Raw genomic sequence first — 14343 nt, forward strand, 5'->3', positions numbered from 1 at the left:
TTTGTAAACTATGGTGGAGGAAACATCATGATTTGGACCTGCTTTGCTGCATTAGCGCCTGGTCAGCTTGCAGTGATTGGGGGGGGAAGATGAATTCCCAAGTGTATTAAAAAATTCTTCAGGATAATTTGATAATGTCTGTGCATCAGCTGAAACTCTAGATATTGGGTGATGCAACAGGACAATGACCCAAAACACGCAAGAGAACGGCTTCAGAAAAACAAAATCATCCTTTTGGAGTGGCCAAGTCAGAGCCCAGACTTCAATCCAATAGAGATGCTATGTACGACTTAAAGAGAGCCACACATGAGACGTCCAATGAATACGACAGAGCTAAAGCAGTTTTGCAAAAAGAATGGGCTGAAATTCCTCCTGAACGATGTGCAGGTTTGGTCCACAGCTACAGGAAGCGCCTGGTTAAAGCTATTGCTGCCAAGGGGGTGGAGGTTCACAAGAGTTTTTTGTGTTATTATTTTAGGCACATTATATTTGTTAATACTCTTGACTTACATGAAGATCAGATCATGTTTTATGACATATTAATGCAGAAAACCATGAAATTCCAAAAGGTTCACATACTTTTTCTTGCCCCTGTATGTCAGAGGCCTCTCTCGTTCTCTCTAATCTGTGCAGTATAATAAAAAGTGCATTAAAAACATTAGAAAATCATTAGGTGCTAAAGGCAAAGCACGGCTCGTTTAACTGAGAGGGCTCTGGAGGTAATTTCATTATTTTACAGCCATAAGAGTGCACACACATATATACATACACATGCACACACACACAGTGGCCAAATATATTTTAACTAATACATCTCAACTCTACAAACCATCCTAACATTGCCTGCAATCTATAGGGCAACACTAACAGCAGGACTAATTGGGAAGAAAAATGTGTGTATGTGTCAGTGAAAGAGGCACAGTGTGCAGTACTGCGTTAAAAATGTCATCCTGCAGTAAATGAAATGTAGAGCAGTAGGTTGGGTTTAGGTAAGTGCATTGGTAGCAAATGAATTGGGCTAACTTCTCTTAGCTGAGTGCATTTTCACTTAGAATAATACATGGAGTCTGATTAGTTTGATTACCCCTCTCACACACCACGTCTCATATTCACCTTCTCTGAGTTTGGTTCTCTTTTTACTTTACTACTCAAGTTGCTCTCCATGATCATTTCAAGAAAAAATATGCAGTTAAATTAAAGATAAGTCTTGGTTCTTTTCTCCCTCTCTTTGATTCTTTTTCCACCGTTTTCACATCCTTTTTGTTTTATGGATTATCTCTTACTTGTCCTCTGTGTGTATTTTCCAGTGTCCTTCACTGTCTCTGTACTTCACTCCTTCCTTTTTCCTCTGTACCTTTAACTCATTTCCTATAGATTACTGCGTTATATTAATCACCATAGCGTTTTTGGTTTGGTAAAAACTGAAATAGAGGGTTATTCTGTAGGTAGGAGAATTACAGTGATCAAAGAAAGGTAGAGACTGTCTCAAAGAAGGATTCAGTGTTACGTATGAGATGGAGAAGTGAGACGATCGAACAGAATAGATATAGAAATGAAAACGCACTTAGCTTAGAGACGTTAACCAACTTCATTTGCTGTCAGTGCTTTTGCCTAAAGCCAGCCGGTTGCTATTACTGTTTTGGCAGGAATATTACATTAACTGCACAAAACTGCAGACACACAGGTGGTGTCACTTCCACAGATACACACACTCTCTGTCTCTGTTGTACTTTGTTTGTTGTACTTTCATCTCTTTTATTGTGATAGTTCAGAGTTTATTTCACCTTCAGTATATGTAAACATGTTCATACCACATACCTATGCTTGTGGAAAAAGTAATTAAATTACTTCATTAATTATAGTTTATATAATAATTATAAATATTCTATTCCAAATTTTTAATCGAGTTAATCGCAGTCCTAGGCTGTGATTAATCGCAACTTTCAAAAATCATTTTAAAATGTACACACATTTTTGGTTTTATCCAATCTGGTATCTTCACAAATAATTTGTGTTTAAAAAATAGTAATGCGTTAAAATTTCTAGATTAATCACAATTGGTGAATTTCAAATTAGATTCTCTTCTTACTACTCATTATTGTAAAACAGTACTACTGTACCACTACTGCGTTAATGACCAGTGCTGGACAACACAGATGTGTATTTGATGAGGACCATGTCTTCTGTCCTTCTGTCTATCTAGCTATAAACATTTGTTTATTCTTTAAAGACTTTACACTTGTTAGCTTCTGTACTCTTGTTCCAACCACAGAGCCAGATGGGATGTCAGCCCCAGAGGTGGTTCCAGTGAACAGCAGCACAGTACGTGTGCTCTGGTTTCCTCCTCTACAGCCCAATGGAGCAATTACTGGTTACTACATCTATGTTAATGAGCATCTCCATGGCAGTGTGGACAACAGCTCAGGGTCCTACCTGCTGGGGGACCTGCTGCCTTTCACAATCTACAACGTACAGGTACAAAAACTAAAAGACAGACATGCAAATTCAAACACAGACACACAAACATGCACATGACATTTTTATCTGCTGTGTTTGTGTATTTCAGGTGGAGGTGTGTACTGTGTATGCATGTGTCAGGAGTAATGTTACTCAGACAACTACAGTGGAGGACCTGCCTGCCGATTTGGCACCACCACGGACACAAGTGATCCGTGCCAGGTGAGTAGAGATGTACTGCAAATATCTTTTCAGTTTTTCTTTGTTGACAAAGTTCTTGACTTTAAAACAGATGGTCTTTCAAATTAGAATAAAATATTTAGTATGTTTAGTTTTTGGGTATTAATTACTGATAAATTGTGTTTAACTTTTAATATAAACTAATCCTTCCAAATAAGTAATATTTTAAATTTGTAACTGAGATGTCCTAATTAAATAAAAAAGTTGATGTGATCAGATTGTCTCAAAAGTGCATTTCTTAAAGCTTCCAAATAAATAACATGTGCTGTCAAAGTGACATTTTATTTGCAGTCAGTTAAATAAAATGACATTTAAAATGTGCTACTTCCCAGGGTTTGACCTAAATTACAATGCTGGAAGTCTTACACTTGGAAAGAAGTGATGATTTGTGACTTATTTCCTGTCTACGAGGCTGTGAAAGTTGTAACTCTGTGTGTTACTACACAGGTCTGTCCCTGCCAAAAATGTCAGAGATAAAAAATAGGAAAATCAATAGTGTGAAGTGTATGAAGATACACACACCCTGACACTGTAACTCAACTTTGTCAGTCATTAACCATGCATGGATGCAAGTGTAAGTGTGTTTGGAGATGACAAAGTTTGTGTGTGTGCTGCAGTGTGAAAGGAGTGTGAAGGAGAAAAAAAAATCCCACCTCTCTCTCTCTATCTCTCTCTTCAGGACGGTGAGGTTGGACTGGTCCCATCCTGGCAGACCCAATGGCATCATGCAGGGTTATGAGGTCTTAAGACGGACCCTGAGGTCATGTGCTGTTGGGCTGGCAGGGGTCACCTCCTCTGTGGAGGGAGAGTCAGAAGGTGCAAGTGGTTTAAGGTTCAGATGTTCCTACCTGCAGTGTCCTGCTAGTCACAGTGTGTGTGGGACATCCTGCTTCAACCCCAACACACAGGTGAATAACGTCTGACCAATTAATGCATTTTGCAGTTTTTGTGATACAAAAGCAGCAATATTAAAGTTGTGGGTATTGTTTTGTTTGCTGTTCCAAAGTAGAGACCATGTTGTAGTTGTGTATTCTCTCAGACACACACATAATAATAATAATCATCTGCATTCACTTCCATCCCTGTGTCACTAAATTTCAATGCCAATAAATTATCCAACAATTTACCCCCATAAATACTGAGTGGGACAAAAAAGTCATTTAAGCTCACTCTTACAAATACTATTGCTTATACACTTTAAGTATTGGAAGTGCACATGTGTACATGGAACACACAGTGTGATATGATTGGATGTTTCTCCCCAGATTCACATATGTTTCTGTGTGGATTCTGTTCTGTGCCTATTTCTCAGGTTTGCTGCAGTGGGTTATTGCACACTAAGAAACCACATTATCACTGCTGCGAGGACAGTTACAGGAGTTTTAGTAATTCCTCCGACCCAATTTGCTGCAATGGAAAACTGCTCCCAGCCCTTCTCGACCACCAGTGCTGTGGAGGATACTACGTTCAAGTAAAAACCTGTGAGTTTCAAATCACTTTTCTACTTGATTGGAGACTATCATTTTCCATGTTCTTAAAATCTGTCCTTGTGTTTGTAGATGAATACTGCTGTCCTGACCCCTCGCAGGGCCGAGTCTCAGTGGGGCTGGGTGACAGTTGCTGTGGGGCGTTTCCTTACTCCAGGAAATTTGGCCAGCTCTGCTGTAGCGGGAGCCTCCATGACGGCTACGGGGTCCAGTGCTGTGGAGGCCGAATTGTACATGATACACTGGTGTGCTGTGGTGATGCTGTGAAGGGGGAAGTGCATGTATATAACGCAGGTGAGTGAAGGAGCCGCTGTTGTTAGAATATGTTTTTTATTTTTAAGCTTTTAAGAGTTAGAACATGAAAAGATTTGATGCTGAATTAGATTGTATTCTCAACAATAAAAGCGAATTGGATGTTTGACATGCTGCTGTGCCTTCTGGAAACAAAACTTCATAGTAAAGTCTTATTAACAAAATGACCCCTTATTCAGAAAATGAGTTACTGAAGCCCAAAACAGATTTTAGTTTAGTCCGTAATGGCATTTTAATGTTTATAGGTGGAAGGAGAGTGAGGAAAAAGATGAAAATGAGAGGAGAGAGTAAAGTGAATAGGGTTGAGAGGTAGACACATGGTGCAGGAACGTGGGGTCGTTTCCCTTTCTTCCTCTCCCGCAGTGTCCCAAAGCACCCGGATACCATGGCACAGATGGGACTGTGTGTGCATGTGTGTGTATGTGTGGGCGTGTATGTGTGTGTCATTAGACATCTTTGTCATGGCAGATGATGATGAAACACACTTGGGATGGCACCGTTGAGGGCACTGCCAAGCACACAGCAGGACAAATACACACTCATTCTCGCTCTTTCACCAAGCGCACACATGCATAGACATTGTACGTGCGCACACACAGAGTCAACAGGGTGTCCTCAGCAGGGTTTGCTTAGTGTTGAGTGCCAGAGACAGACACGTGGACTCTATTCATCACACATAAACAATGGCCCCATATGGGCAGGTCTATAGTACTCCATTAGCCTGCCCACAAACACACACACAAATAATCCCTGCCCAAATAAAGTACATGTACACTGACAAATAGGTTCCTAAAAAGCAAGTTTGCGGAAAGACAATACTTTTATTTCAGGTTTTATCACGTATTTCTCCACTATAACTATAAATGTTCGTGCTGTATTTTTCTATCCAACATGTCTGTTCATTACATTTGTCGGTAACAGTTATTTTTCAGAAGTTGTAACTCTGAAATACTGGGTAGTACTTGTTAATTTTCTCAGGATTCTACTGGATACTCTATTGTACTGTCATGATTATCTCATTACTTTTTTCCTCCACCACATCCTCTTTTCTATTCCAACTGAGCCGGCTATATGGTCATCCTTCATGTTAGGAGGCCTCCCAAAGAGTGCATATGCTCCCCACTTCGTCTTCCTCTCCATCTTCCTCTGTTATTTATTTCCCATCTCCTCTTCCCCTTTGTCGTCATCTTTGTTACTTTCCCTTAACTTGTTTCCCCACCTCCTCTGCTTCTTTCTCTGGCCTCTTGCTTCAACTTCCTTCTTCTACCGCATTTTCTACCCCCTCAACCTACTCTCACCCCTCCCTCCCTTTATGTGCCCACTTCCTATCCACTCATCAGTCATTAGCGTTAGCTTCCCCATTGAGAACATATGGTATGATGGATTGTAGGGCTAGTGGTGCTAGCAAGGCTAAGGGCCATTTGCTGGGTGCACTGCGCTGTCGGGGAGCCCTGGGGCCAGCTATGCAACCTCGACCCCGCACGTCTGTTTCAAGACACTCACACAACATGCACACAGCAACACCTATTATAGGATAGGCTACTTAACCTTGGCACCTCTCACTCTCATTGCTCCTTCTCACCATGTTCAGGGTTTTGTATTTTTAATGATATAGTGAGAGACAGATATGTGAAAGAAAGACAAATGGAAAGAAACAGAGTCAGATAGAAAGAAATGTTTTAAAATAGGAAAGAAAATTCAAGTTCATGAAGCAGACAGATACAACATTTAATGGAAACATTAGTGTTCACTAGAATAAGTTACACTGCAAGAAATTAATACAATATAAAAAAATAAGGAGATGACAAAAGAGAGAGGGTAAAAATAAAGTACAATTATATTTTTCATTAAAGAAAAAAATAAAATATACATTGTAAGAAAATGCAATGAAAGATGAGAAAGAAAGAAAGTTGTAAGATATGCATCAGATAAACAGAAAGACAGAGAAAGTGAGCGAGAGCGAGAGAAAGCAGGAGTGAAGAGCTAGATGGAGCAGATTAAAGGAGGAGTGAAGGGTATCCCATTGTGCCCAGCTGATAGACTAGGTTAGGCTGATGTGATTATGGGGTCCCTGAAGTGCGATCTATCACACATTACCGTCCACACTGTCAACAACCATACACACACGCTGCAGGGGAACAGCAATGCCAGGAGACAGCCGTCTGGCAACAGATACACATACCGGCTTGCGTGCACACACGCGCACGTCGATATACACACACTCATCCGCACATAAACACAAAAAGAACACACAGCCATACGTGCATAAACACATATGGACTCATCTCAAACTATGCAACACACAGTTGTATGAGCGTTTACACACAGGAAACAGGAAAACATCCAATGTATTTCATCAGATGAAATAGAATCAGGGTCATGTATGTCACCTCAGCCAACCTCTCCCAAAGAATCAAATACACAGCTGAGCCAATCTGTGTAGCTTCTCATTCTGCACTCGGCATTTTTATTAGTGTAGTATATTTGTAATTACTAAAGGGAGACAATTTTTTGGTTTTGTTTTTTATTTTGAGAGTATGTATGAGTCTCTCCTGTTCAGCTGTTTTCCACTAATCTGGTGTTATTTACTATCATCTCGGTTATGTTACCTTAGAGATAACGTAGTCATTTCTGACTTGAGCACCTCACAGAGGTAATATTAAAAAGACACTGTTGACAGTCATTGTCACCACTTCGCCTGCAGAAATCTGACTATGTTGACTTGTTCTTCCATCTTTAATATTAGTAGGGCTGCACGTAATGCTTCAGCTATATGTGGTTGGAATGACAATAAAGCTTCTTGACTTGAGAAAAGATAGAAATAATAATAGAAAGAAAGATACTGCATTTATCATTTATTTTAATATGAAATCTATGAATGAAGGAACCGTTTCAAAGCTGACAGTTGCTGCTAAAGCTAATGCTAGTGCAGGAATAAGCCAACATTGTTTAGTGTTATTTTCTGTATGTGCATGAACAAACTGCTCACAACTCACAAATGTAGTAGAAAACAAATGGTGTTGTCAAACTAGCCATTAGCATCTGCTTTAGGAAGTCGTCCATTGAGTTCCTGTATGAAATATAAAAGATAAGAATGCAGCGACTACACACGAACAAACACTCAAACAAAACTCACTGTAATAAATGTAATAAATACCTGCGCTGCTGTCTTGTCATTTAAAGTCAGAGAGCTCCAGGATGTTTTGTTATAAGATGCTTGTGCAGAGCAGTTTTCAGTTTAAAAACCAGCGTTTAGTTAGTCTCTGTTTAAAGAATCGGTATCATTTCAAAATGTCTGCTCAGGTAACAGCTGTTGTGCCATTTTTAACTTTTACTCTGGGCAGGTTTAGTCTTTGGGGCATTATTAAGATGGTATAACGTTCCCAGTTGTGACACAATAACACAAAGTCTCTGCACTAAATCCGTCTCTGCCAAATCTCCTGTTTGTTTAAACAGTTTTGATTTCACTTTCAAGTAGATTAAATACTGTTTGTTTTCGGACAAGTGCCTCAGTTTTCATGCAGCATTTCCTCCTGTGTTGCAGGTTCAATACCAACTTTTAAGCTCTTCATTTGCTCCTGTTTTCCTCTCTCTCAGAGTTTGTATGTAAGATGTTTAACTAAGACTTAGGTGAGATTAGAAGGTGTTTAAAGGGACGTGTGTGGTGTCTTTGGCCTCCCGTTGCTCCCTGACTCTCTCCCTGCTTCACTGTGTGTTCTCCACTAATCATTTCCCTTCACACTTTCTTTTTTTTTTGTAGTGTGCACTTCTTTAACTCTTCCATCTGCCCTTCAACCCCTCGCGCCCCATCTCTTTCTGTGGATGCCTTCCCCACCTCACGTTTTCTTGAAGTGAGTGAATCTTAAAAATGTGTGCGTTTCTTTAACTCCTTCCCGTACTCCCTCCCTCTGTCCCAGCTCAGCAGGCCCCATCCAAACGTTCAAGGACAAATCTGAATATCCCTTTTCACCGTTTAAGTGTTAAAAGCCTGGCGGTGCCGGGGTGTTATCTTAACGCGCCTTGCCGTGCCATCATCAGAGCGCGTGATGAAAATGGCTGTGATGATGCTAAAAGAAAAAAAGAGGAGGGGGAGAAAAAGTAATAATCAAATATGTTTTTCAAGGGCACAGTGACCATTTGCTGGAGGGAAATTATCCCAGTAGTTAAGCTAGCTCACTTCGAGCCTGGTGTAGCTGAGAGAGTGGATGCGTTTGTGTGTATACGTGTCTGTTAGTGTGCATAGTTTCTAGTTTCTCACTTCAACTCAGTGCAATCAAGCTGCATTTGATGTATTTGTCTGTGTCTGTGTATGTTTCTGAATGTGTTTGCATGTTTGCACATTTCTTCATACATGTCATTTCTGTGTCCTTTCAATGTGTTTATATCTATCTGTGTGTGTGTGTGTGTGTGTGTGTGTGTGTGTGTATGTTTATCATTGCCAAAAGCCCCTCATCAATGATGGGTAGCAAATGGCCAACAGTAGTTCATTCCAAACAGCAGCGTCTGGCTGCTTTAGAAGATCGAGTGCTCTCCGAACACAGGAAGACATTTCTCTCTCTCTTAATGCATTTATGATGATGGCTTCTCTATTAGGTTTACTTTAATGACTGGCAAGAATAAAACCAGAGGCTGTCAGGAGCACAGAGATGAGGACAGTCTTCTGTGAGTGTGGGTGCATTTTATTTGGTTTTATATAATCATTGATGTTGTTACTGTTGCACTAAGGTATTAATGTAATAATGTTAGTGTTAACATTAACAGACATAACTCCCAGGTGTGAGCAGCGAGTGGACTGTGTTGGCAGTATGTGTAAAGCTTGGATAGTGGTAGGATTACCTGTAAGGTGAAGGTGTCTGGTGTGGAGTCTACTATAAAACATGTAGTGTACCTTTTACAGTAGAGATACAGATAGAGGGACAGAAGAGAGGTGTTTGTTGATAATGGACCTCTTTACACCTATGTAGATGTTCCATTAAGACAAAACAATAGTTTATTATTCAGTTTAGTGGAGAGGAAAAACTCCCTTTAACAGAAGAAACCTCCAGCAGAACCAGGTTGAGAGTGAGTGGTGAGTGTCTCGACCAATTTGGGCCAGTGGAAAGAGAAAAGAACAGCAGACAACAAAAGAACAACAAGAAGAAGCAGGAAAAACACTGGGCCGGTCAGTAGGATAGAAACTGTACTCTGGAAATTTACAGCTCCAAGATCGGAAATACCTGCAGAAAAGTACAGAGAGAGGTAGATACAGAAGAGGCGAGCAGAGGAGCCTAGTCTTAAATGTAGAGAGGGTGAACTGGGAACTGGTTCCACAGGAGAGGAGCTCGATAGCTAAAGGCTCTGCCTCCCGTTCTAGATTTGGAAACTCTACGAAGTAGACCTGCACTCTAAGAACGAAGCGTTCTGCTGGGAGAATATGGAACGATGAGGGAACTCCTGTAGTTGTTCCCTTCACTGTCACGTTCCCTTTCCTGACTCCAGTCCCTCCCTCTCTCTCGTGTCCCTCTGTTGCTCTTTCACAGACACTTTAAACACACATGAACAGCTGCTTGCTATGTCTCACTCCTTAGTGAATCCCTGTAGAGTGGTGAAAATATAACTGCCAAAGCATTTACCTAAGCTCAGCACACACACACACTTAAAGAAACACTCAAGGCACTTACATGCACTGATACATGCACACACAATGTCACACACGCCCAGCTGGTAATGTTGAGATTTTAAAAAAGACATCAGAAAGACAAGAGGACAACCAGTCAGCTGGGAACAGATTTGATGAGTGTGTGTGTGTGTGTGTGTGTGTGTGTGTGTGTGTGTGTGTGTGTGTGTGTGTGTGTGTGTGTCTTTGATTATGTGTGTGCTTGCTGTCTCAACATCTACATGTGTGTGTCCACAGGGGAACTCTGTGCACTGTGTGAGAAAGTCAATCCACTGTGATTTCATCTCTCGACATGGCGTACAGTCTCTGTGGAGCACAAAGGGCACACATGCGCAACCACACACACACTCACACACACTCAGTAAGTCTGTGTGTTTATGCCCAACCAGTTTTTTTACCACTTATGTGTGTGTTCTCATTTCCAGTGGAGCAATTCAAATAAAATTAAGACTGAACATTGAAGTTAACTCAGTAAAGGTACATCACTAAAGAATTAGTTGTGGTGTGAACATCTAACCCAAGTTGGGTGCAGGACAAATAATCCAAAAGAAAAGATTGAAGTAAATAAGCTGCCATGAAGTATTTTTTATGTGTTTCAACCTACATCATCTTCATCCGTCAGACATTTATGTGAACCAAACACAAGAGATGTAAAGCCAAAAGGAGACAACCAGAGGAAAGACATTGATTGTATTGAATTAATTGACAGAAACGGTTTAATATCGAACTTATCTGTATATCATCATAGATCATTATGGACCCACAAAAGCGAATATTGCAGTAACATCAGGAGTAGTAATGAGTGTAATCCCATAGCACTGCATTTTAAACAGGTAGTCAGACCTTTAGCAGCCTTAGAAATATTTAAAAGTCAAACAGGTCCCATAGGGCAGTAATTTTGATGTCTTTTGATTTCAACAAACGACTTCTCCAGCATGAAACCCTTTGGATCCATACAATGGGATCACTTAATGGTTTAATAAAAAGTTTTGATATTACATATGTCTCAGTGAACAAAGCTTAAAGCATTGATTTCCTGATGGTGTGGTCACTTTTCGACTGCCTGATCATACTTTGAGGACAGTTTATCCAGTTAATCTTGAGTCTAACCTTCAGAAGCTGAGAAAAAGCCCTTGTTCTTATAATAAAAACAGTTTTTCGTTTAGATCCATTCTCAACTCTGCTGGAAACTTGTGGCCCAGACATACAAACTACATTTATAGAACAATGGCTGCAAGATGATTTACTTGAATGAGCCTCTGATGAGTGGATCAAATGTCATCTGAAAGTGTACTTCAGTGGATAAAACTCAAGGAGATCTGACCTTTGAGCAATTCAGTTAACAACAGTGTCACAAATGTGCTTACATTTCATTTCTGATCTCAAAATGCCGCTGAATCTTATTTAATTTAATTTTATTTGTTATAACATACTTTTTCTCAAACTTGCTGATTATTTCCAGGTTTACATGAAAATATACTATACTACTATATACTATAATACTATACTATACACTAATGTTAATCATTTGCACTATACCACTCTTAGACCTGTGTTGCCACAACAGTAGATGATTCTACAGTGAGTGTGATTGTACTGGTGTGTGCACTTATTCTGCACTTTGTGCCAAACCTCTTGTAATATATTCAGGTATTTAAAAGTGTTTGGTTTGTTTAAAGTCGTGGAGGGGTTTTGGTCTCCTAGAGAGCTCGGATAACCCTAATCCACAACACACATTTTTATCAGTAGTTCATTGGCAGGGCTAAATATTGACTTATCATTAAGTGGAATGACTGAAACCCTAATAATAATTCACGTTGTCTAAGCACCTTGTGTTGACGCGGCGCTCCCGATGCTATTAACGAATGTATGCAAATCCAACGTAAATCTGAAGATTAGAGCTGAAGCATTCTGTGATTCAAGAGAGAAAACAAGAGGTGTGTGTGATAAAATGTTGTCAACACCTACACGCACGTGTAGGTGTGTGCACAAACACACACAGCTTATAGAGAGGAGGTGTGTGTTTCAAAATGTTGACACAAATGTGCAAGCATGTCGCACACACCCATGCACAGATAAAGCTTACGACGACAGGGATTGGATTTCTGCTGAAAGGGTGATAATATAATAGTGAAGTTGCTGCAGAACAGTAAACAAATGATGTAGAACTATGAACTGAGTGGATGAGAGAGCAGAAGGTAGAACATGTATAACTTAAACATCCCAGGGGAAATGACAGAGAGAGTTCGGGGGGATATATGTTGAAATAGAAGTTCAGGATGCACTAAAAGAGGAAGAATAGAGGGTTGGGAGGAAGCAGGAGATATCTCCTGAAGTCATGGTCAAATAGTTTCACTTGTCAGAGTCAGAAGAATAAGAGAGAATCAACATACACATGTTTGAGCAGAACCACAGCAGACGATGGAGAGAAGGACAGACTGCTAATGGTGGACAGAGGAGAGGTAAATCGGTATGAGTTGTAGGAGGTCTGGTGTCTGGGTGGAAGGGAGTGGTAGAGGTGAGGCTGCCGAGAGGACGAGGGATGAGTGGAGAGAAGCTATTTTGGAAAAGTGTTGAGCTGTTTATTTGCGCGTCATTGAGGCTGAAGTAAGGCGCTGGGGGAATTGGCCACCAAGCCCCCACTCTGCAACAGCTGCCGCTGCTAAGTGAGTTACTAGCCGTCAGACTGCCTTTATGTCACACAGTCACACACACATACACATGCATTTTCCTGTCACATAGTGCCTGTGATGGATGCGGGGAGGATATAATGCACTGCAGCAGCACAGTAGAAAATATGTGCCATTCTCCACTTTTGGCCTTTAAGTGAAATGATTGCTTAAATTAACCACATTTCATTTGCTCAAAGAGTGAACGCTGATTAGATTGTTAAGCAATAAGTTATTTATCACTGCACAACTAGCTGCAGTCCTATTAAAGGGCGAGGCCATGATACAAAGCAATGACTTAGTGTTTAATGTCTGCTGTCAAATAAAATGGGCACCACAGCTGGAGGTAGATAGTGCCACAGATCACCATGTCGTCAGTTGTTAGGAAACAGTTGCTAAATACGTCATAAAAGTTGGATTCTTTAACTTCAAACTAGATAATCACAGTTTTCCATCTGATTCAAAATGACAAGCTTTTACTCTTTTGCTGCACTTGTTATATTATCATATTAAAGTATGATTTGTTGTTACAGTTGTGATACTTTAGTCATGCTGTGCCGTGCCATGCTGTTCCATATCATGCTCATTTGTATTTCCAATGCATCCTCACAGCAGGCAGTTGCTGACTTAGTATTATAGCAGGATAATGTTAGAGCCCTAATCTGTTCTAAGGCCACGATAAGACACTTTATGCCCTTAACTAACCAGTGTTGACGTCACGTTAGCCAGATTGGTTCAACTAGTTTTGAGGATTATGATAAATCGGATATTACGTGCTTGGGACTATTACTTGAATTTTTATATTCACCTGCTAAACGTTTACAGGGAAATGAAGGGATGGTGTATATTCTAAATGTCACCTTGCTGCTGAAGGTGAATCAGTGGCAGATAGACATCACCTATCGCTGTCAGAGATGGCAGCTCTCAGAAAAACACACTTCCTCTCCCTGCTGCAGTCTTGCGACTGCATAGCCTTAATATTACTGCTGTGTGGAGAGATGAACATGGAAGGAACTAGAAATAGGCAGGCAGAAGAAGGTGCTTGAGAACGTCTGTGAGGGTTCTCTTCAGGTACTCCGGCTTCCTCCAAAGACATGCATGTTAGGTTAATTGGTGACTCTAAATTGCCCATAGGTGTGAATGTGAGTGTCTGTCTCTGTACGCCTGCCTGTCCAGGGTGTACGCTGCCTCTCAGTGGACGACCCTTCAGTGGACAAGCAGTTAAGAAAGTAGATGGATGGAAATAAAAAGATCCCGGATGAAAATAACGTGTATTTTCTTGTCTGTAGGATTTGTCTGCTGTGGTCAGGAGTATGTAAACTCATCAACCACTCTCTGCTGCGTGGGTAATGACGGATACCCCACAATGCACCCCGCCGGCAACGCCACGGTGACACTGCAGTGCTGTGGATCGAAGGTCATACGTCAGGAAGAGAAATGCTGCAATGGGATTGGCTATGACCCTCAACGACACGTGTGTGCTGACCGGCCCACACCTGGCCTCTCAATACAGGTGTGTGCA

At 40.8% G+C, this 14343-nt stretch overlaps 1 protein-coding gene across 1 annotated transcript in view; it reads left to right on the forward strand.

The window, feature by feature from the left end:
* Window positions 1-14343, forward strand: part of ush2a (Usher syndrome 2A (autosomal recessive, mild)) — a 160423-nt gene that overhangs the window by 98858 nt on the left and 47222 nt on the right. The window contains 6 exon segments of the mRNA XM_026378646.1: window positions 2273-2475; window positions 2567-2679; window positions 3377-3605; window positions 4010-4178; window positions 4257-4478; window positions 14111-14334. Of these exon segments, the coding sequence (XP_026234431.1) occupies window positions 2273-2475; window positions 2567-2679; window positions 3377-3605; window positions 4010-4178; window positions 4257-4478; window positions 14111-14334 (1160 nt within the window).

The sequence above is a fragment of the Anabas testudineus genome, chromosome 3 (assembly GCF_900324465.2).
Source record: "Anabas testudineus chromosome 3, fAnaTes1.2, whole genome shotgun sequence".
Classification (NCBI taxonomy): domain Eukaryota; kingdom Metazoa; phylum Chordata; class Actinopteri; order Anabantiformes; family Anabantidae; genus Anabas; species Anabas testudineus.